The following is a 23,567-nucleotide window of genomic DNA, read 5'->3' as shown; positions in this document are numbered from 1 at the left end:
GTCTTGCAAATGGGAAAGGAAGACTAGCCTGGCTAATTTTAAACAGAATTAGAGATCAGTGTCAGATTGAAAAGTGAGGGTTTTCTGCTGGGGAAGCAGAAAACTAAGAGCCCACAAAAGAAGTTTGGTTATGAGGAAGGAAAGGAAGAATGCCTTGGAAGAAGTGGTAACACCCACTATGCTGAATTCAGGCAGGAAAAGCAAAACAGCGGCAATAGCAGAAGCTTCAAGAACTGGGAAGTTAAGGGTGTTATCAGCAACAGTGGTAACTGGTGGAAACTTGGTCTGAGCCCATTTTCAAGTCAACTTCTGCCTTGCAGGCTGTCAGCTTCCCCTCAGATCTCTTTTGCTTCTTAATTCCTTGAGCCCAGAATTCAAAACATCTTTTCTGAGCAGATGAGAAAAAAGTAATTTTTTTTCACTGATGTTATGGTGGCTGCTGCATCATGAAGTCTGTCAGGCAGAACTCCAGCAGGACCACTAAGGAAATCTGTTCAAAACCCTCATGGGTCACACTGTCAAAGATGGTGGCTAAGCCGATGACGATACCAAAGCCTTATAGGAAAAACATATCTGCTTTAAAGTGTCCGGTTTTGTATTTTCCTATTTGCCAGTTGTGTTTAGTGAAGTTATAGGTATTGAAGCCTTGGCTAAACATTTCCTTGCGGTGTCTCCAACTAAAATAGTTGTGCGTGTGTATATGTGTACATATATGCTAAGCTGAACAACAGAAGAGTCAGAACATTCCTAGATCTTTTCGTGCCGTAAGATCAAACGCCTCATGTTAATGCACCTTTAAGGTTTAAAAGATGACAAGAGTTAGGATGTACAGCAGTTACTTTTAAAAAAGCTTTCCATATAGTATAGTTTTGCACACTTGCCTTAATTGAGTCTACATCATCTGAAAAGGCTGACACTGCTAGAGAAACCTTAACATTTGCACATTTCAACTGTAGGCTTGCTTTCAAGAAAACAAAATGGCTTACTGTTTTACACTGGCAGCCAATGCAGTTTCTAGAGTAAAAAAAGAATTGAAGGTCAGAAATCATTATACAAACTGAACAATCTTTCCCAGCAGGGCTGTCTTCTGTACATATTCAGCACCAAATACCCTAATTTCTTTCCACAGTCATGTCTAAGGGTTCTTATGTTTTCTCTCAGTTCCAATAGGCTATGCAGAATTTTTAACTAAAGCCCCAACCTTGGGCTGCAAGAATACCAAGAACTTTTGGAAATAAAGTTATTCAGCTCTGGGGAGGATAAGGTTGTATGCCTACAGCAGAATGCTTACTGTTGATAATGGTATGCAAGGTGGAGAGAAATCAGCTTGATGCTGGCACTTACAGCGTGTGGAGATGGAAGCCAGAAGAGGCAGTATTTTACAATGAAGTGAAAAAAATTGGATTGAGGTGCTCTTGAAAGACAAACAGTGCTATAGCATAATCCTTACACACTACAGCTGCATTTTAGGTAAACAAGATCTGCTCTGATTTTTAAGCACTGAATTTAGAGTCTCCAAACCAGAAATATGTTTCTGTGTGTGGGTTTTTTGCCTCCCAAGTATGGCATGCTGTAATTGTGTCAATGTTATCAAAAACACTTCTGTTGTGGTCAAATATGTCTGATAAACATCCATTATTTCATGCACAGAAATGGCTGTATTGTGGTGTATGTGTGCAAATGTTCACTGCTTAATGAAGTGTTATCAGATGTAGCCAAGTATTCAAAAGAACAAACTCTTACCCCTCTCATTTGCTCCCTTCAGGCAGGAGGACACTATAAAAACTTGCAGGGGAAAAGATTCCTCTGATGCAGGACCCTAGACCTAGCCTCCCACAGGCCTCTCTGCTTGAAGGAAAGGACTAGTTCAACTCCTACATGCTCCGACTCTGTCCTCAGGCACTGCTGTTCGGACAGCTGTATAATGGGACAGAGAACTGACCTACCTGAAAGTTCATTTCCCAGCTCACCTGTAATGGAAGCTATGGAAATGCACAGCTGAGGGTACCCAGGGAAAGCAGAAACCTGCACTGAGGTTACCTTAAACCTATCATTAAACATCACAAGGGCTGTGTGTCTTACCACACCCTTAAGTAGGGCATACAGGGAATGAAAGAATGTCATAGCGCCAGAGATCCTTTCAACCACCTCCTTTGGGGATTGTAAGTTCTCTGCTGCATCCATTGATGAAAAAACCACAGAATTTTAGCTTTTATGTTTATCTTTCTTTTGTACAAAGGAGCTACTTCACCCAAATGGAAAGTTACTGCTTTAATGGAAAGAACACAACAACTTCAGAATTTACAAGTCTTTGTTCATAAAAAGACACATTAAGGGAAGATAACAGGACTGAAGACTACCTCACAGCTTTTACAGTTAAGTTCTATTAATTATTTTCATTGTAGAATGGTGCCATTTTAGTTCTACCTTTCCCAAGTAGGTTCTTATGATATAAATGGTTTAGTAATGATGATGCTGTAGATAATCAATGCTGGAAAGAAGTTATAAAGAGCATATACTGCAACAAAAAACCATCCTGCCCAGATATTTGCGCTCTTTTGGGGCCTTAAACAACTCTCCCTGTAAGTCCTATTTTTAGTACATCAGGTGTTTTTTGCTTGATTTCAGAAGCAAAACTCTACAGGTTATTAATTTGGAGGTACTTTCCAATGAAAGATTATCAGGTGGCAAAAAAATTACTAGGACAGCTCTAAACAATGTGACTTGTATTTTAGACCACTAGAAAATGGTCTTTGTAGAACAGATGTGTCACACCAAACAAATGTAATTATTTTACTGTAACATGACCTTTACAAATTGCTGCATGTATATAAAAGAGTGCACCAACGGTAAAGTAACTTATTACACACTACAAGAAAATAGCATTTAAAGTTCATAACTGATTCAATTTTTAAATTGATATATCACCTGTTATCTTGCTCCTTACCTATTACACAGAAAATAAAAATGGCAATGCAGCTAAGGAAACTGTAGCTAACAGACTCTCAGACGTTGATTCTGTCTGCTGACCAGCGTCCAGGTATTGAAAATACTACTGCTGCGAAAGAGTGAGACCAGTCAGCACCTGTGCAAACACACAGATAGCTTAGTAGTAAAATTGTCACCTAGTGATTACCATGAACTGAAAAAATACCTTGCTAAGTAATTAACATAGTCTGGGCAATTAACATAGGCTAAGTCTACAGGCAAAAGTAGCTATACTGAACAGAGAAAAAAAAAAGAAAGAAAAAGAGATCCAGAAGAACATATACCAGACAGAGAGAACAATCTTAAAATAACTGCATCTGGTGCCAGACAAGAAACATAACAGAACCAATACAAATTTAAATTTAAAGTCTTCCTCATTCTGACTGTGTTATCCACAGCAAAACCAGATACCACACCAGTACGACAGGAAGGAAATGGGCAAAGAAAGCTCGCTCTGCCCACAGTGAAACACTGAAATAAAGTATTGCTTGAGCAGGAGACTGAGCTGAGCCAGTCATCCCTTCAAAGTACTTCAATACGAGTATAGCAACTACACTGCAATGTGATCAAAGCTGCAGAGGAGTGGTTGCGGTAATGGGGAAGCTGCTAGGTTGTTCACTTTCTTATCCCTCTGCTACTAGCACTACTCGGCATGACACAAGTTCCAGGTCTTGTGATGGGAACACAGCCACACAGCCCTTCCAACCCACTGCCAAAAGGCTCCAACCTTACTCAGTGCAGGAATAACTTTCGTCCAAGTTACTTGATTGCATAACTAGATCTCAGACCATTGACTTTTGTTGTTGTTGTTGTCGTTGCCTAAGACACCCATTCAACTCATCCAGCACTCAGCTACAGGTTCCTGAGTTCACGCTTGTTTTGTCTTCAGCACAGAGAAATAGTTTGGAAGAAAGAAAATTATCCAGAAAGAGGAAGTTCTCTCGTGCCAGAGAAGACTGCAGTATAAATATCTATGCTGGCAGAAGAGAATAAATAGTTCACTAAGATGCCTTAAAATGAGATACAAAGATGACAAACCAGCTGTCAAGTACCATTTTTTAATCCCTGAACATTCTAATGTTTTTATAAATTGCACAGTCATAGTTTTTATTATAAAGAAGAAAGACAAACCCAACCAAAACTAGGAAACTACAAATCCTTCTTTACCTCTCTTAATGTCATCCAGCTGAGGCTCAGGTGAAGGGTTATCTTTCAAAGGAGAAGTTTTAGGTCCAACTGCTGGCTTGGTTGGGGCTCTGAACTGCGAAGGAGGTTGAGATGCTCGGGCAGACTGTTGTTCTATTCGGGCTTGGATCTTACTGCTGCCCTCTGCTCTGAAAAAACAATCAGAGACATTCAGCAGTACTGCGCAACTATGTTCACCTTTTCCAATATCCTTGTACTAACGCCACATCTGTGACTTCCCTTTGTACAGATCTCTACTTTGTTTTATAAAGATAAGCAATGAATTACAGCTTTCTGTATGCAACACTTGCTCTCAATAACAAATAAGCATATACAACTATACCGCAACAAGCTTACAAAATATATTTTCAAATCCAGATGTGGTTCAGTGGTGCCAGATTTTCTACTTGAGGAACAAGGAAGGCTTTAATTTAGCAATGAGCATTAGTACTTTAAAAAAAAAAGCAACCATACTAATTTAAAGTAACTACATGATAAAACAAATCCACTCATAACAAAATCCTGCTTAAAACAATCACAGCAAAAGAAACAATTTTATCACTTGCAATTAAATAATCTCAAAATGAACTCTCTTAGAGATCAACCTAACTACAGCAATCACTCTTACCGCTAAATACAGCACGCAAGCATTTAATTCTTGGGTTTTGTTCATTTGCTATTATCCCTTAAACCCAGTTTAAGCTACTTCCTTAGTGGGAAGTAGTCTCCAGAATAATGCTAGGCCTAGCATTCAATTCAAATCAGGTATTTCTTCCTTTTACTGAACCAATGATATGATTAAGATTGTAGGACAGTCAACCTCCTTGGCAGAAAAAAATTCCCCACGCAAATTACTTGTTCAGGTCCCGCTATGGTAGACCACATTTAATGAGGTTAAAGTATGTGGTGCGTTTATCGTGTAACACCAAAGCCTTTTGGGGGTATGGCTTTACACAGTGTAGCACAGAAGTAGCTTATGTGGACAGTAGTGCTCAGTTTCGGTTCTAGGAGGGTCCCAGCTCAGCAGTGTGACACTTTGTGCCCATGGGCTAATCCCACTGAGAAACAAGTTAAAGTAGCCCATGTGGAACTTCCTGTGCCTTCAGCTAAATCCCTCCTGGCATCTGAGCTAGTACATTTAGCAATGACTCAGGTATCCATGCCTCATTCAATTGTAGATGCAACCTCAAAAATTAAGCACAGAACTACCTCCCCATCACTGAAATGCAGCTATTAGATACCACGCTAATGCAGTTTACACAGTCATTTACAATCGAAGTGAGGGTTTGGGAATACACTCACTGAACCAAGTGAAAGGTAAAAGTGGAAGGTTGTTTCCAGTATTAATTACACTCTTGGAACTACAAAAGGTTTTATGTAGAATAAGTGCAATTACTCCCCCATGAATGTTATCAGGATGTTAACACTAAGAACTTGGCTCTCACAGAGTGTCAACAAGTCGTTACATACAGATCAAAGTAACCATGAAAAAAAAAAAAAAGGCACTTCTGATCTAGAAAACTGAATGACTTACCAAAGCAGTATGCCTTAAAACAGGGATCCCCGATTTTTTACTACCCTGCCTCTGCTTGAGAAAAGTTGAAATACTTTTCACCCCACCAGAGCCAAAACTCAGTGGATGTGGAACACATTGCTGAACCCAAGCCCTCCTGCACTTCTTTGCTCCTTTCTGACTTAAACTTCACCTAGACAAAGTCCAGCAGAACTTAAATTGGGAATTCACATCTCTTCTACGACGTGCTCATATCCACTGGACAAGATGAATGCCACATGGATGAGCCTTCACATCACTTCTTCAGAGGACTGTTATAGTCCATTTACTTTGAACTCAAGGTATTCCAGCAAACTTCCAGCCAACTGCTGATGAGCTGCAACCCATATTTCTCGTAGTTTTAGCAGCTAGAAGTTCTACATTGCAATAAAGTATGATTATTTTTTTTTACTATAAAACTCGTAAAATTATTTAAGAGCTTCCTCACAAGACATTTGATTAACTGCTTTCTCTTTAGATCTCAATAACTTGTGGTCCAGTGATGCTGAAAGAACATGATCCAGAGACTTCAGGTACTTGCAGAGTACAAAAAATGTTCGAAATGCACACTCTGTAGCATTTGTGCAGTAAAGTAAAACTATTGGGTCAGAGAGGATTTCTGGCCTCAGCAATTCTTCTAGGCAAAATCTCACAACCAGTATTTCTACAGTTCCCCCCTGAGCTGCAAGCTCTGGACTTGTGTTTTGCTTTATGTGTATCACTGATCTAATAGTGGGATGAGTGTTTCGTGTTCCCTAAAAGTATATTATTAAAGCATCATGACTCCCACAGGAAGCTGTAGGGAACAAACACAGAAAGTCCAATAACCCTTTTGACAGCCTAATATTTCCATGGTCTTTTTCAGTTAACTAGAGATTCCTGAAACACTCTTCAGCCAGCTTCCAAAGCTTCAAATCATCAGAGGTGTTTCACTGCAAACTATAATTATGTCCTTTCAGCAGTAGAGAATTTAAAATTTCTTTACTCATGGATTCACACTTCTATTTGCATTTTTAGGCAAGATAATTGGCCATGTAAAGCCCGTGAGACTTAGTAATTAAACATCACTAAAAAATAAAAAGAAAACTGAATTCTGGGTCAAAAGATAGTCTGAAGAAGAAATTTCAGCAAGCATTAATCCTATCAACAGTCCTGTCCCCAGCTTTACCTTGTTTTCTTGACTTGAATGCTGCTACTAAGTTTTTCCAGCATATATTCCCCAGTGTCATGATTGATAATAAGCACACAGTCCTTTTGATATGGCCTTTTATTTCCTTTAAACACAGTCATTGGTGGAGTTGAACCCTGGTATCAAAGAAAGAACACACATTTGTTTGGTTATATTCCTCTACCCAGTTTATAAACACTAAGAAAAGTGAATATATGCATTGCTCTGACCAAGAGGCTAAACACTTAAATTTTAGTTCCTACAGAAAATATTCATTCATGAAAAGGGAAAAATACAGTTATACGCAGTAGATCAGATGTTTCCTCATAGCAGTATTATGCCTTTCATAATTTTATGTGTCTCTACAGTGACAAAACATCTTGTCTATGGTTGCCATTATTTACAGGTCTCATCCCCAGAATGGTAACATAACTGAATTTGCACAGCTGGCCCTGACAAGCGTTAGAAATCTTGTCATTTCTGCTCTGGAAAGCCTGGGTTTGGATATGAAATAAAGTTCTAATTATTCATGTAGCAGAACTGTTGCCTAAAGAAGTATGTGGCCAATTGAAAAATAAACTGCTTTGTAATTTTTGTATGTATATATACACACACATATATATACACACATTATATCTAAAAAAATACAGTATTTTCATAGTGGACTACAATCAAATGTCACAAACTACGTAAGAACAGCTGCCACCTTCTAAGTCAGATTAGCATGTAGATGCCATGCAATTATACCAAAACATCTTTTCAAAAGCAAATGCAGTATTTTGATGCCTTCAAGAAAGTCCCCAAGTCCCCACAATGCTGAATAGAGCCATAAAAGTCTAATGGCTTAGACTGAGAAGCAATAAAGACAAACTCATGTGGTGGTGCATGCTAGCTAACCGATACTGCTGAGATTATGCTCAGCTGTACTGCATCCGTGCACAGGCTAGCTCATACACCTGGCTTTGGGGTTACAGGAAGAAGAATCTATGGTCTACCAGCACACAGCAGCATGGACACGCATATGGCAATGTCAAAAAAGGACTCAAAGGGGATATACAAAAATAAGTTATCAGCTATGAAACCTTCTCAGATTTCTCTGTAATGTATAGCTACTGTCCGAAAGACATTTAAAAAAAAAAATGTTTGTTCATGTGCACCCTTGTTTCTTTACATGCTTCCTACTAAAGCAACCAAAATCAGGGAGAAAAGGAAAGAACACACACTTCTACATTTTATTCCAAGTAGCAAAAATTAGCAATCATATTTTAACCACTCAGAATGTAATTCCTATTCTCCATATTGCTAATAAATAGAATATGTTTGAATTTAAAATGGCTTCGAAACATTGGAACAGTTAAGGGTGAAAAATCTGAATTCACAACAAAAACACAGTAAGAGATATAGATACAATTCAGAAAAGGTGTCTCAAGAAAGTCTAGTCTTCAAAGGCATGTTGCATTTTTATCACTCCTATATTTAAAAAAGGAAAGCAATATTTAAGAGAATAAAAAGCAAGCTGAAAGTCAAATCCTGCTTGCTGCTGACAACTAAGTCAGGAAACATATAATGCACAAATTAAATGAAAATTGATCAAAGTTTGTTGCCTATGATTCTGCAACCCAGAAGCCTCCTAACTCAGCAAAGATTGATTTTGGCTAAAAAAATAAGCAGAAGCGGAATCCTGCTTAAGCAAATTAACAGTTTCACCCTTCTTAATGTTTAGGTTTTATGTTAGTGCCTAAATAACACAGGTTAGAGGAAGAAGGTAGGCAAACCACATGACATTTAATCAAATTGTTTTCACATGTGAGGGTTTAACGACAAGCAGAAATTCTTCATTTCCCCAACCAAGACTGTTTATCAAAGCCACTAAATCCACATGTAGAAATAGTACTTCAATTTATCCAAACAGCAAGGGACACTAAAATATCTCCACTGAATAAATCAGCAGGGACCAGGCAATTTCAAAAAACAACTTAGAATCTGAATCCTATCCAGCTGTTGGGCAACCGAGAACCAAAGCAGCGTCCAAGAAATTTTCAGTAAATCTTGTCAGAATCAAAGAGTCTCAAAATTTCTCGCTCTTTTCCAGTATGCTCAGTGTTTTCCAGCTCTCTGTCCAGAACACAGACAGCACTGCCTTGGAACAACATAGGCACAGTGGCTGCATTCACACAGTTAGCTGCCTAAGCCTCCAAAGCATACTAGAAGCTTAAAGCTGTTCGTACTTATGGGAAGACAATCAAATTAAATTAATCAGTACAGGGACTTGGAAAGAGAGATTGCAATTGATGTTGTTCAACACAAAACATGAATGAACACTGTTCCCAGTCAATCCAGGATAAATGCCACTGCTATCAATTGTACTGTTACCTGCTCTCAAATACCACTACCACACTCATTGTTTTATAGACATAAATCAGTATGTGGCCTCCTGCAGCACTGAAGGTGACCAAAGACATAAAAGAAACATGGGGGGGGGAGCAGGCTAAAGTCTCATTCAGTGAGAATTATCACAGTACCATCACCTACTGATTAAAACCACCAAGATGCTAGAATAAACACCACCAAAAGGATCTGACACATGGCTTCCAAACTGACTGGTGCCCCCCTGCAACCACCAAACCCATTGAAGTCTGTGAATTCTAGTTTATTGGCCTGACATACAGCATTAACTTAAGTAATAAATCCAGTTACAGGAAGCAAGCACTTTGTTTTGGTAAGGAAACCAATGAACCTTCAAATACAAAACAGCTGCACCTTTAAGCAGTTTGATGACTTGTTTTATTGCCATTTGACCATCATCCTCGCACAGTAGATCTTTATGGTGTAATTTGAGGAGGAAGTGGATGGGAAACTTCATTGCCACTCACCAGAACCACTTCCCTCACTTCCACTGATAAAGCTAAAGGCAGAGAACCCTCTGTGCTATCTGTATGTGTTTTAGTAATAGGAAGAATATGCTTCCATGCCTACCTGTGGCTTCTGAACATCAAACCTTGACTAAAGCCCAAATTACTCTGCCTTTCCTCATTAAGCCATAGCACTAAAAATGGATGGAAACCAGGCATAGAGCTTCAGCTAACAGTAAAAGTCTTCTGGTGATTCAAGAGTAGGAAGGAAGAAATCAAAAGTAAAGAACAGACTGCAACCTTACAAATACAACTCTTTACAAAGATAAAATTTTACAGACCTTTCCTAAGGTAACATATTACAAGTCTGGCTGCTCAAATACTGAACCCACTCATATTAACAAAGACAAAAGTGAAAATAACATTTATGTTAGACTGTAGCTACACTGCAAATTTGTTGGAGAGTAAACAAGGACACATATATAACAAACTTACTGGAATATGTGGCAAAGTGATTGTTACGTCATCTCCTTTACCCACTTGGAGGTCCCCCTCACAAGATGTATCAATTGAAGCTGGCTTAAAATCATCTAAAGAGGAAAACAATTACAATTACATTTCTTAGAGTCTTAAGAAGTGTCATCCTGCCCTGCAAAGAATAACTGAAGATTTACTCTGATGATAGGGAATGCTAAAATACACACTAGCATTTACAGCAAGGATGGAATACTGCACCAGGACATGTCTATGCATAGTGACCCAGTCATATGATGGCACCAGATTCTGAACTTCCTTTTTAAAACAGAAATAAGGTTATACACCTTATTCAAAGACCAAAAGCAGACTTCTCCAAACCCCAGGCTTTGAGTGACAATTTTTGCAGGCAAGTGTAAAACCCTACCATGCATATCAAAAGAGTATCAACTTCAAGACCCAGGGTTCTACGTGGCTTTTGCCAATTCCAAACCTGAGGACTCTCTCTGTGACAAAGACTAATTTAGTGACACCAACTCATTTAGCTTTACTGGTATTTCTGGCTATCTAACAGCCACCTTGCCTCCACAATACCATAATACCTCAGATCTCACTCAGGAGGGGAAAAAAAAAAACCAACCAAAAAAAAAAAGGTGTTGATCTTACTTCAGCATGCTCCACAGTAGTCCAAAGCCACTGTGGATAGAAAGCATGACTAAGGTGAGACACTGTAATGGCTTTAAACTAACCCTAGTTTTAAGTATATTTGCTGCATTATATAAAATGCATTGTCTCCCAAACGAGGCAATTCTATTTAGTTTATTTATTTGAACTAAGAACATTTCAACTTTAAAGTATTTCCCCCTCATTATGCTGTTGTGCTGATGAACCATAAAGCCCATAAAAATCTACCAGAGCCTGTAATTTTGGCAAAGACCTTAGACAAAGTGAAATAAGACCAGACAGATACAGGTTGGTTTGCTTTGTTTGTTTCTTTTTAAAATAAGCCTCCATTTAATTGTAGCACCTCTGGATATGAAGAGATACAGTTATATTCATGACCAAGGCTTTTAATAACTGCATTAGTTAAGAAATTAATACCTCAGAACAAATCTAAAATAGAATGCCATTACAAAAAGCACATTTGCAGAAAAAAACCAAACCCAGCTTGTAATAAATTCTCATTAAGAGGATGTTAATGTCTAATTGAGTTTTACTTTGACAGCACAACAAGCAGAATCAGGCACATGACTTAATCCTCATGCCTTAACTGCCAGACCAAATCATACTCTTCATTTTCATCTGAGCAATCTATTTCTAGCTATTGTTTCCCACCTACTTTATGTGCAAGCTTGCTAAATAAAACAAACCAGCTGTACAAGAGCTAGCATCTTTGCCAAAAAGGGATCAAGAGTTTCAACAGCACAGTCACTAACTTAAAAGGCATACCACCATCACACTTCTTTCTTAGGTATCAGCAAAATACAGTTACTCTAAACAAACACTCAACAAATTGTTTTCATTTGATTAGCTTACTAGGTGTATGTGCTTGGCTAATCTTGCTGTAGATCAAGTGCACATATGTCCCTCCAAATGTACCCATAGTCCTTTTTCAACAGGCAAATGTTTTTAAGATGCGTTTTCCAGGGATAATCCAGTTTTTCAGTACATTATTTCGTAAATGTTACAGAAAGGAATGAAGTATTTTAAGAAGGATGAAACAAATTCAGTCTACAAAATCCTCTTATTGTAGTTTGTGTGAAGAGGATTAAGGGAACAATATAATGCTCGGAGCCCAAATAAATCATTCCAGATCAACAGTTAGAAAAAAAATTTATAACCAGGAAATCAAGAGATCTCACTTGAAAGACATGGATGGAAAATACAGCACACAAAAAGTTCTTTTGAAATAAAGCTGCATTCTTTCAGTTGTATTCCGAAGAACTTTGGCTTTGAAATGCCTGAAGAAACATATTATTGAAGCACTTTCAATTCTAGAAATCCAACATATTTATATCTGGATGTGGCTTGGGTTTACATCGTACACTATCAGACAACAGCTTCATTCAATGGATAGATATCTTACAATTTTGATTTAGAAATGTGAGATTTACTAGTATGCTAGCACATAAAACTGTTCAGTGTTACGTATAAACAGTTAAATGTACTGAACATATGGAATAGTATTTTTTAGCATGGTGAAATTATGTATAACCAGAGGGGTGAAATACACAAAATTTAAGTGTTAATCCACTAGACAGAGTTTACTATTAAGTGAAATAGCTTTGCCTCAATCATTGACCATCTGCTTGAGTAACAGACAAATCTAGAAAGCTGTTCTTTAAAGCCAAACTCTGGTGACTAATTAATCACCAAAATGACTTATGTGTAGTGTATTAATATAGGCCACGAGACTGGGCCTAGGATTAGGATTTTTTGGTTTATGATGCATACTGTTAACTGTGTAAATTCCCCATCTTAATACAAAGCTACTGAAATATATAAGTTTAGTATTACTTTCACTTACTGTTGCTAATTTACTACTCATTTTAAATCCTGGACTCGTTTAGGGGAAGAAAAAGCCTGCAGAATTCAATTACAGAGATCTTCTAATACGAAATTAAATGTATCCAATGCTCAGTAGAGCAGCTGGAATCATATCTGGCATCTTCAAAAAAAATATCCCGCATATTCTTCTAATTATTCCAAAACTGCCTAACTGCTCAAGACCCTACCTCAGGATTTATCTTAGGCTTATTAGGCAGTACCATGTATGTCTGAGTCATTTCTGCTCGCTTTCCTGGGAAGTGACTTGGTACAGCTGGCTGGAGTCTGGACAGCCAGGGACGGGGCTGCTGGGTTACACGTTGCTTCATCACAAAAATAGCCAGTTTAAAAAAAAAAATAAAAATAAATCAAACTGCGGGTGCTGTGACTGCCGACCAGCTGCGCTCCTCACCAGGCACTCCTGCCAGGCCAGGGCCTGAGGTGACCCCTCCTGCAACTGCCATGTAAAAAAAATAAAATGGCAAGCCACCCCGTCACGGCGGGGATCGCTTTACGCTCCTAAGCGATTCACGGGCATTTCATGGAAAACTTCGCAAGCTGTTCGTGTCACTGGCCTGCCTCGGTCAAACTTCCTCCCTACCAGCGCTCCCAGCCGACATCCACCTTCTCCTTCTGCCCCGCGGCTGCCCACCGCGGAGGGGCAGCTCTGCGGGGAAAACGCTCGTGAGGGTGGGGGGCAGACGGGCGCCGAGGGAGCGGGAAAAGGGGCAGACGGGCGCCGAGGGGGGCGGGAGGGAGAGGGGGCAGACGGGCGCCGAGGGGGGACGAAGCCGTGGGGCGGCGGCGCGCGGGAGGCAGCCGCAGGCCGGCGGGGAGCAGACGCGCCTCAAGGAGTAATAAGAAGCCGCGGCGGGACCCCGGCAGGAAACCTCGGTGAGGCTGGCGGGGCGCCAGGCACGTATCGCCGCCCGCCCCGGGGCCGCCCGGCGGGAAGGGGCCCGAGGAGAGGGGGGCTCGCTCGCAGGAGCGGCGGGTGCGGCAGAAGAAGGGCTGCCGGGGCAGGGGGACAGGACGCGGGGAGCGGGAGGAGAGGGGGGAGGAAGGGGCGGTCGCGGCGGAGCCCGCCGGGAGGGAGCGGAGGTGGCGCTCACAGCGGATGGTGTGGAAGGAGGCCTTGGGCCGGCGCTCGAAGCTCTCGCCCAGCTGCAGCGGGTGCTCGTCCTTGTCCAGCAGCGAGTTCGCCGAGCCGTTCATGGCCCCGCTCCCGGCCCGTCCCCTCCCCTCCCAGCCCGGCCGGTCCCTTCCTCTCCTCCGTGCGCTGCCGCCCGGCGCCCTTCCGGGTGCCGAGTGCAGCCGGGAAAGTGCTCCGGGGCCGGCGGCGGCGGTGGGTACGGCGGGGCGAGGCGAGGTGGGGGCGCTGGGCCGAGCTGGGGCTGCCGCCGTCCCCGCGGAGGGGGCGCGGGCCCCGGAGGGGCGTTTCTCAGGGGAGAGGTGGGAGCCTGGCGCTGCCCGCCCTCGGGACGGCAGGGCGGGGGGGTCCCGGGGGGGGTCCCAGCCGGGACGTGCAGGGCGGCGGTGCCGGCCTGGGCCCCGCTGAGGGACAGCTCGTGGCGGGAAGCTGGTCTCCCGGTGGGGCACCGGGGACGTGCGCAGAGGTGTTAGCTGTTTGCGGTCTTAGAGCTGTGTTTTAACACCTTTAACACCCTATGTTTAGGCTAAAGAGCCTTTTAAAGGTGTTTTTGCCATCGTCCTAACTTCTCAGCACAGCCTTTTCTGAGCGTAGATGCGTCAGTGAAAGAATTAGTTTGTTCGCTTTTTGTTGTTGTTTTGTTGTTGGGTTGTTTTTTTTCCTAGCTTGTCCTGTGAGGAAATATAAACGTTGATCTTTTTGTAGCATGCTAGGCATATAGTAGAAATTCTGATGATTAAGCTTTTTTTGAGGATATACTCTTCTTGAGGAGACTTTCAAGAGAACCTCTTCTGTATAACCTTTTTGAAGGAAAAAGGCAGTGTCAGTCTCCTGTGAAGCTGGGAAAAATCTTGATAGTTATTTCATTTGCACGTGTTTGTATTTTGTGTGTGTGTGTGTATCATGTAAGGTAAAATACGTAAGTGAAGTGCTACTAATTCTTTTGTTTTGGTTTTTTTGGGGTGGTGTTTTTTTTTGTTGGGGGGATGTGTGTTTTGGTTTTTGGGGGGGTAGTTTTTTGGTTTTTGGTTTTTTTGTTTGGTTTTTTTTTTCTTTAGGGTGGGTATTGTTGGGTTTTCCTGATTTCCATTGTGGTAAAACGACACCAGTGCCTGGTTTTGGGCACTGATATACACAAGTGGCACGTTTTGGCTACCTGGGCTTCCCTGGAAGTTACTGGGCCCTGCAGGATTTAATTTGCATGTGTCATCATCCAGCATCTGGATGTTCGTGGCAAGACAGGGGTCAGAACTAGTTTAACAACAGAGAAAAGATTTAGGTCCCTTCCCAGCCTATGCAGAACTCTTTACATTGCTCCATTTTTGTTAACTTCTGAAAATAAACCCACCTGAGATTGTTAAAACCAGTGTGGATTCTCAGGAGGAGGCAGCGGAAGGCATGCTGACATAGGCCAGCTATGGGCATTTTGGTCACAGTACTGGTTTTACTCACTCGTTTGAGTGACATGGTGTTCTAAATGTAATATTTTCACCAGTGTTTTCTCACAGAGGTGAGAGCAGGAAAAAGAAATGCTAACTTGAATATTGTTTGTTTCATCAGCTTTAATGGGACTTTTAAATGTCACCTGTTTCTAAATTATGATTTTTCTGAGGTGTTCTAACCGTGGTTAACAAGAAACAAAACCCTTGTTTGCCTGTTAAAGTCAGTCTTAGTAAAATAAGCTTAGAGCTGCACCATCTTTCTCTTGTTAGGTAGCTCTCTAGGATGCAGAGGGAAAACCAGCAGACTCTGTCAAGTGTCATCTTTAACTTTTGATGTCAGTGTGATGTTGTATGCAGTTGTCAGTTTGGAGGATTTCTGAAATTAAGAGATATCCAGTGGTACTGCAGTCCATCAGGTAGGACAGAACACTGTAAAATCATAATAAGTGCACACTGTAACTCTTCCTCATTTTTTCTTCTGGTTCTTGGTCCTTGGTTATTTTATGTAAGTTAAGTGATGGAAACATGCACTAAAGAAAAGAAAAAAATCACCCTTGGGCCTTTGGCATTCATATTTGTGTGAAAGAGGATGTTCCAAGAAAAGACATCAGCCAATCACTTAAATGTAGTAACATCTACTGAAGATGGTGCTTTCCAAAAAAAAGGCCATAGTGCAAGAATCCTTAGCCCAGAAGAAGCTGAGAGACTAGAAAATGATCGGGTTTTGGTGTCTGAGTTCAAGCAACTGAAACTGGAGAAAGAAGCACAGAAGAACTGGGATCTATTTTACAAAAGAAACAGCACCAACTTCTTCAAAGACAGACATTGGACAACCAGAGAGTTTCAAGAGTTAAAAGCGTTTCGGGAGGTGAGATCTGTACACTTCCTCTGCAAAAGATGGGATTGATTATTTCCAAATTATTTAATCATACTTGTAACAAAGCCGTTAGGGTAAGAGCTGCCACTTGTTAAGTCTGCAGTGCCCTGTGTAGTTTCTCTTAATATCAAAGATACCTCCTCAGAATCAGATGCATCAGTTAAGTTTCAGTTTATAATTGACCCACACTGGATACTAAAAATGAAAGCTGGAATATTTGTTTTGTGTTCTAGATTGACAACTTGTCTCTCTGTGATGTAATGTTTTCAGATGCAAGTTGGTGCACTTGAGAAAGTGCATTTTGAAGAAAAGCATCCAGAATTACAGGCTAATTGCAAAACATCTGTAGAGGAATGAAGCTGGGTTAATTAACATTGCTAATATACAACTGTGGGCTGGCTTATACAACTTATAATATAGAACTGAGGTGGTGGGTTGGTTGATGTAGATAAAGTGCAGATGTGGCTGCTTCTGTTAAGTGGTTGGGCAGCCAATGAAGAGAGAGCAGCCGAGGAAGTGAGAGGAGAAAGAAGCAGAGAGAAGAGAGTAAGAATGCATGCCCTGGATGAGGAGAGACTAGGAGAAAGTAGTAGAGTGACTGGCATGAAGGGTATGCTGGTATGAGATGGTAAAAGACCTTATTGCAGCTGGCTAGTTTGGAGAGTGCCATGACAAATGTCATTAAGGGGAATGGCCCAATGCATCTGATATTCATTATAACTGAATGAAAGATAAGACAGAAATGGTACAACAGTATATTGATTACTTAAGGGGTAGATGAATAAAGAAATATTAATATTTTCTAAAAAAATTAATAATTTTGCAGAAATCAAGGTTTCTGGTCTGCAGTGTCAGATTATCCACCGGGTGCCTACTTTTGGTTTTTGAATAAATGGTAATTAAAATTGATTATAGCTTTTAACATGCTTATTGAACAGTGTCTCTGCTCATATCACGAGGAAAAGAAAAATTATACGCTTTATCTTGGGTTTCTTCCTCCCCAGTTTGCAGATCAGAAACTGACCATTCTGGAAGCAGGCTGTGGGGTTGGGAACTGCTTGTTTCCACTCTTAGAAGATGATCTGAATATTTTTGCGTATGCCTGTGATTTCTCTCCTAGAGCTGTTGAGTATGTGAAGGTTGGTGTGATATTTGGAACTTTCTTTTGAAGTGTCTTTAGAAGCTTCTGAAATCACAAATAACTGGAACAACACACTTATCTTGCCTTCCTTTTCGTAAGAAGGCTAGAATAGCTTTTGCCAAAAAATCAAGACTGCTCCATTTCAGTGGAGCTTCTATGCAAGAAGCCAAATCATTGCTCGAGGCCTAGTTTTTCAGTGTAGAATTGTAGCATTATGGTAATACGTGTATATTATTTGAATGATTTGTGAAGACTGTGCATTTTGGGAGCACTAATATGTGTCTGCTGACTGTGCAGTACAAGCAAAATTTGTTTGGTATGGAAGTTTGCCTTTGATATTTGTGGGGCAGAGGAAATCCTTGACAATAACTTTCATAGTGCTCTTTTCAAGGTTCTCCTTGGGAAGTTTGTAGCCTGATTAGAAATAGCTATGTTTATACTTATTCATAGGTAGGTTGTACTGCAGCCCGAAGTTAAGTCTGCCAGCAGGGCTGGTGGGGGACTTTGGGCTTTGAAAGTCTCCTAGTTTATTAATGTTGTAATCACAGGTAAATTTCTATGTACCTGTTACTTGAAAGCATTCTCTTGTGGGACATTTGTGACTGAGAACCACGAGACACATACTACATGTCTCATGGGAAAGATGGGAGGAAATACATGTGGCAAACAGGAGAGGACAGCAGATCCCAGAGATGCCACAGCTGCACTGCAAGATGAGATTGGGCTGAGTGTGTATGCAGTGTTTTGGATGACTTGGTGGTGTCTGCCTCCACAGCTCTCACTTCTTTCCTGTCAAGACCACGTTTCCTTTTACCCAGCAAAACTGTGGGCTAGAACAGCCCAGCTGCAGCTTACGTGACATGAACCCAAATTGTTTACAGTCTACTTGTAGCTCAAGAGCTGTACCTCGATCACCTGGTAATACAGAATTTCTTTTAATAATACTTCAGTATTTTTAAAGAGTAGAAGCATTGGTAAAACAGAAATGGTGTGTTTTCTGGACTGTCTTAATGCACGTTCCTTCTCAAATGCCTAAAACCAGACTATTCTAGTATGCAGTAAAGAATTTCTGGTTGCCTTAATTGCCAGTTGGAAGTTAATGTTCTTCTGCCACCATGTTTTGTGTTGCTCTACTGATTAGCTTCACACATTTTTTACTTTTTTGCAAAACCAAATGCTGCTAATTTTCAGCGGAAGCATACTCTTTTCATTTCCCTAGAAAAATGCCTTATACAATACTGAAAGATGTAAAGTGTTCCAGTGTGATCTTACCAAAGATGATCTACTAGAAAATATACCAGCAGATTCTGTGGATGTTGTCACACTTATATTTGTGCTTTCTGCCATTCATCCTGAAAAAATGCATCTTGTCTTGAAGAACATTTACAAGGTAAATCCAGCTGATTTTGCAGTCTTTAAAGCACTTTCCTTCTTTATAGCTTAAAAGTACAGTTTTTTCTCAGAGAAGATAACCCCTGTTGTAATAGGTGATATTTAATACTGTATTCCATGTATGTATATAGTTAGTTCACCTAGTATACAGGACTAAAGTATGTTTTACAGTGGGTTTTTTTCTGTCTTGGTATCATGATTTGGATTCTGGCCTAATGCATGTCATAAGCATAACAAAAAGGTGTTTTGAACCTATGACTTCAGCTTCTAAGTTGTATGCTACAAATAATGTTTATGGGTTGCAGAAATAGCTATGTTGATAAGTTGTGAATGACAGTGAATCAAAATACACTTCCATAAGGTACAGGGACTTGCAGTTAGGATGTTATTGTTACTATTAAACACACTCGATATGTGGTGATTTAAAATGGGTTGTTCAGGGATCAACATTGATCTGGAGAGACTCATCTCCCTGGGCTGCCTTTGTTTGGATGGGCCTATCCTAGTCTACCAACTGAGGGTGGTTTAAACAATCTGAATTGTGATTGTTCTGAATTTCCCTGAGATGTCATATATTGACTGCAGAGGGAAATAACCAACATATTTTTTAATTATGCTTATGTGTGCACTTGTGGTTTTGTACTATCAGATACCCTGTTTTATCATCAGTAGTTTGAAAAGGGAATGTTAGATTTTTTTTTTTTCTGGTGTGTCTCCAGCTGTTTCCTGAAGTCAGGTTTGGCTCTTAGCTCATGCATGTGAAAAGACTAATTATTGTTTTCTCTGTGGAAGTGCCTGGCCCATTTAACTGGCTTGAAGGTTTCTGCACAAATTTACAAGTTTGTCCTCTAACACTTACAGCTGGTATTTGGTGAGGTAGGGAAGTTGCATGCATCAGATATCTAAAGTCAACATGGCCGGTGACCATGTATTTCTAAATTTTAAACTCTTTATGGCTTGTTTTCTTTATCAAAGAGCAATTAAAAAAAAACAACCAACCTATTTTCCTGAAGTTGTTCCTTTTTTATTTCTTGTTATATTGCAACATTTTTTTCTCACATGAACATTTCATTGTTAATCATTAAGCAAAATCAGATGCTAGACTGTATACTACCCAACAAAGAAAATGCCCTGTTAGGACTTGATTTTTATTGTTGAACTGTGTAATTTCTTCTTTCTTCTGTATTTGAAGAGCATTGCAAAAAGCTTATTTAGCTGATCCGCACCCAAACACATGTCTTAGAACTATTGTAGTCTGTTGTTCACAAGGAAGCTTTTTTAAGAGTGGACAATCCAGTTTATGTGCAACCTTTTTTGTGGCACAGGAAGTTAATTCAGTATGTATATCACTTCTGTATTGAATGTGTTAAGAATACCTTGTCTTAGTTATATGTGTATGTTTCTGTATGTGTATACAAATACATGTATCTCTAAATGGCTAAATCCATTTACCTTATTAAAGCAGATGTATATTATGTGACAGGTATTAAAACCAGGCAAGTGTGTCTTGTTCAGAGACTATGGACTGTATGATCATGCAATGCTCAGGTTTAAATCTGGCAGCAAACTTGGAGAAAATTTTTATGTTAGACAAGATGGGACAAGATCGTATTTTTTTACTGAAGGTAAGACATTCTGTAGAGTGCTTTCTTTTCTGTGAATCTTCTGTTTAAACTTGATTCAGGGAATTGCCAACGTGCCCATGGAAGTTTTGTTTTATAAAGATGAACTGTTAAATCTTGGTGTACTTCCTTTGCTATTGTTTTTGGGAGGAAGAGGGGATTTAGACTGGCAGGACTTTTTGGAGCACTTCCGTGTTTACAGGCTGCTTGTCTGTGCTATAATGTGCCAAGAGCAGCAGTTTCTGAATTTGCTGAATTTCATTCAGATTTGTTATCTAAGGGAAAAATACTGGTGTTCATTAACATAATTTATTATTTTTGTGAAGCTACTAAGCAGTTATCTTGCCATCATTCTTTTTGCAAGGCTATTTCTGGTGTGCAAGATGAGGTCTTTGAAGAAGTGAATGACTTTTAAAGCAGAACCATGACTGCGGTGCTGAGAAGCTTATGCACAAATCCTGCTGAGATAGCACTAACTAGCTGTGGTCACTCTGTCTTCTGGTTTTTTTAGTACAGATAATGTAAAAAATATTTCCATGTGATACAGTATTTAAACAGGTTTTTGTTCAGTGCTTGTAATGCTTTAGGAAGGAAAGTGATTATTGCAGTTTACTGGTGAAGAATTTGAAGCACAGAGACATGAAGGAATTTGCTTAGACTCTCACAATAAGTTGGAATTATAGCTTGTCTTCTAACTCCCAATTCCGTATGCTCAACTTTAGTGAACTGTTATTTCCCCCTATCAATTATAGGGCATTATATAATAAAAGCTGTGTGTTTATTTCTGTTGGGCTCTTTGTTCTTAGTCTAAAGCAAAATACGGCCACTGAAGAGACCAGTTTGGAGCCAAGTAAATGTTATTCATTTTTTATGACATAACTTATTTCCTAATTGCTTCTGATATATAAAACCCATTAATCTTGTCTGAGCTCTCCTATTCTTTATAGGACAATGATGAAATCTAAGATAATACAGGCTGTGCTACAGCTTCATTGAAGCATTTCTAGAACTGTTATTTGTTGAGTGATTTTTAGTTCTGTTTAAACAGTTCACTCTTACAAAGAGAATGGATGCTAAAGGGCACAAATAAGACTGACCTAGCTGTGGAATTTTAAACCCCATTTTTATTGCGTGTTAGAATTGTTTCTGACAGAGAAATTCCTTGCTAGTGTGTTTGTTTGGTTTGGGGGAAGAATTGAGGTAAGGAGGAGGAAGAGGAAAGAAGGAGAAAAGACAAAATTTTTCATATATTGCTCATGTTAGCATTTGTTTTTTCTTGGGCTGTTCTGTGACTGTCTTGTAGACCACCTCTGCTCCTATTTTTAATTGTTATGATGTCATTCATCTCGTTGATTTTCATATGAAAATTGTTTAATTCTTGAGTATTCTTTTGTTACTAGAAACATGATTCCCATCATTTCCACACAGTTTGCAACCCATACTATTTATCATTTGTTTAGCACTACACTGGTACACCAAGTAGTTGCTGCATGGGATGATCTGAATGATGCTTATTTACAGTATGTCTGGCCTCAGATAACACTGAGCATCTTCCATGGAGGGGAAAAAAAATAAATTCTTCCACTGTTTAAAACCATTTTTTAATCATGGTTGTACTTTTGTGTTATGAAAAATGTGAAACTTCCTCTTAAGGAGATTTCAATAGGTTCACAATTAAGTGCTGTTTATTTATATTTCATTGATGTAGGTCCCCCATTTTACATGAACACACTATATTTACAACCAGTATGCGTGGCTTCATGATGGGCTTAGGTTGATATAAATCTGTACTACCACCAAAGTGGGTGGTCTCTTTCCTCAACACACCATCTCTTCTAGTGCTGCAGTTCCTGTACCCACATGATCACCTGTTTCGTTGAGCTGATTCCCCTGAGTAGTGAAAAAATGGCATGTCTTTGTTTTCTATGAAGTAGCTCAAGTTTAGAATGTCTTAAATTTGTTGTGAAATTATCACTTGAGTAAATGAAACAAAGTGCAAAAAAGGAAAAGTGGTGATTTCTAATTAACATGACAAGTCCATAGCATGAACAGCCCTCTCTGCTGCATGAGTCACCCTGTTTGTGAGGTACTTCTGTCTTCCCTAAGGGAGATATGCTTTGAGTAAGATTGTTTCATTTGTGGAAAATACTTTCAGTCCGACTTAGTGGAAGCTTGGTACCACCATATCTACTTCACCATTTCATCCATTTTCCTGTTGAGCAATGGCATGTGACTGTCTGGTAACGTAGGGTGGTATTCTTCCTCAAGCAGAGATGGGTCTACAAGGCTGAATTACCTTTGAAATATTTGAAATAAATGATATATTCAGCTAGCAAAGGTCAGCTGCACAAAGTGAAAATGCACTGGTGTCAGTCACAAGGAGAATGACAAAGCTAAATATAAACAAGAGATGTGGCAAGTTATGGAAACTAAATCAAGTAACTAGCTTAAGCCCTGGTTCTGCAAGCTGTTTTGCTTAGGTTGATGTTTCTAAAGGAGGTCTGTATTGATTTTTATTCAGCAGTCTACTGCATATAGAACAGCTTGAAATCTGAAGGCCTGTGTGATTTACATGCTGTAACACATAAGAACATATGCTTATATAAATGCTGACTAGTGTTTTAAAAATAGTTTAAACATAACATTTAATCTTATTTTTTTTAAAATTCTCTTCCAGAATTTTTGTCTCAGCTTTTCAAGTCTGAGGGATATGAGCAAGTGGTCAATGAATATGTGCAGCGAGAAACTGTGAATAGGAAAGAAGACTTGCGTGTTCCAAGAGTTTTTCTTCAAAGCAAATTTCAAAAGCCTTTCAGTAAGACATAAATTCTTGCTGATTAGCAACAGCATTGCTTGTTTGAAATGGAAGCTAGCACATAGCGTTTCCCTCTGTGCTCACCTTTCTGGTAAACTAGAAATGACTGCATCCATTACCTCTTGTTGGTTTTCATCCTCTGATATGAAATATGAATGCTATATCAAATTCAAATTTAAGATGGTTTAGTGATGCAGGCAACCTGTTGGGTGTCTGTATTCCTGCTTCTAAAGTGAATCTGAAGTGTAGCATTGTTGGAGGATCAGGTTATGCTAAATATGGTTAATTTTCAGCAGTAGTTTTCATTACTTATTATCATCGTTATTATTTCCATTTTAATTAAAATCTATATTTTAAATGTT

At 39.7% G+C, this 23,567-nt stretch overlaps 2 protein-coding genes across 7 annotated transcripts in view; one reads left to right on the top strand and one right to left on the bottom strand.

Moving 5' to 3' along the window:
• The window catches only part of EAF1 (ELL associated factor 1), a 20,496-nt gene extending 6,410 nt beyond the window's left edge, over positions 1 to 14,086 (bottom strand). The window contains exons 1-4 of the mRNA XM_040590065.1: positions 13,879 to 14,086; positions 10,241 to 10,335; positions 6,894 to 7,030; positions 4,156 to 4,322 (exon numbers count right to left, since the gene is read on the bottom strand). Of these exons, the coding sequence (XP_040445999.1) occupies positions 4,156 to 4,322; positions 6,894 to 7,030; positions 10,241 to 10,335; positions 13,879 to 13,981 (502 nt within the window). The 5' untranslated portion in view covers positions 13,982 to 14,086. The remainder of the gene's footprint in view (positions 1 to 4,155; positions 4,323 to 6,893; positions 7,031 to 10,240; positions 10,336 to 13,878) is intronic.
• Positions 14,023 to 23,567, top strand: METTL6 (methyltransferase like 6). 6 transcript variants are annotated; one of them, XM_040590060.1, is made up of 6 exons: positions 14,023 to 14,111; positions 15,869 to 16,226; positions 17,240 to 17,374; positions 18,596 to 18,766; positions 20,252 to 20,393; positions 23,068 to 23,567. In XM_040590060.1, exons 2-6 carry the CDS (start codon positions 15,948 to 15,950, stop codon positions 23,214 to 23,216), a joined length of 876 nt encoding a protein of 291 aa, XP_040445994.1. In that variant the 5' UTR covers positions 14,023 to 14,111; positions 15,869 to 15,947; the 3' UTR covers positions 23,217 to 23,567. The 6 variants fall into 6 exon arrangements, with proteins under 6 accessions (XP_040445994.1, XP_040445993.1, XP_040445995.1 ...); XM_040590059.1 differs by having other exon boundaries at positions 14,070 to 14,115; XM_040590061.1 differs by lacking the exon at positions 14,023 to 14,111 and adding an exon at positions 14,135 to 14,218.

This window comes from Falco naumanni, chromosome 4 (genome assembly GCF_017639655.2).
Source record: "Falco naumanni isolate bFalNau1 chromosome 4, bFalNau1.pat, whole genome shotgun sequence".
NCBI lineage: Eukaryota > Metazoa > Chordata > Aves > Falconiformes > Falconidae > Falco > Falco naumanni.
The sequence above is the reverse complement of the archived record's forward strand: the minus strand, read 5'-3'. Positions and strand labels throughout refer to the sequence as shown.

Coding starts and splice junctions, on each gene's coding strand:
- METTL6 (XM_040590060.1), top strand. CDS start 15,948: ATGTTCCAAGAAAAGACATCAGCCAATCACTTAAATGTAGTAACATCT. Junction 17,375..18,595: donor GAGCTGTTGAGTATGTGAAG/GTTGGTGTGATA, acceptor TCATTTCCCTAG/AAAAATGCCTTATACAATAC. Junction 18,767..20,251: donor TCTTGAAGAACATTTACAAG/GTAAATCCAGCT, acceptor ATTATGTGACAG/GTATTAAAACCAGGCAAGTG.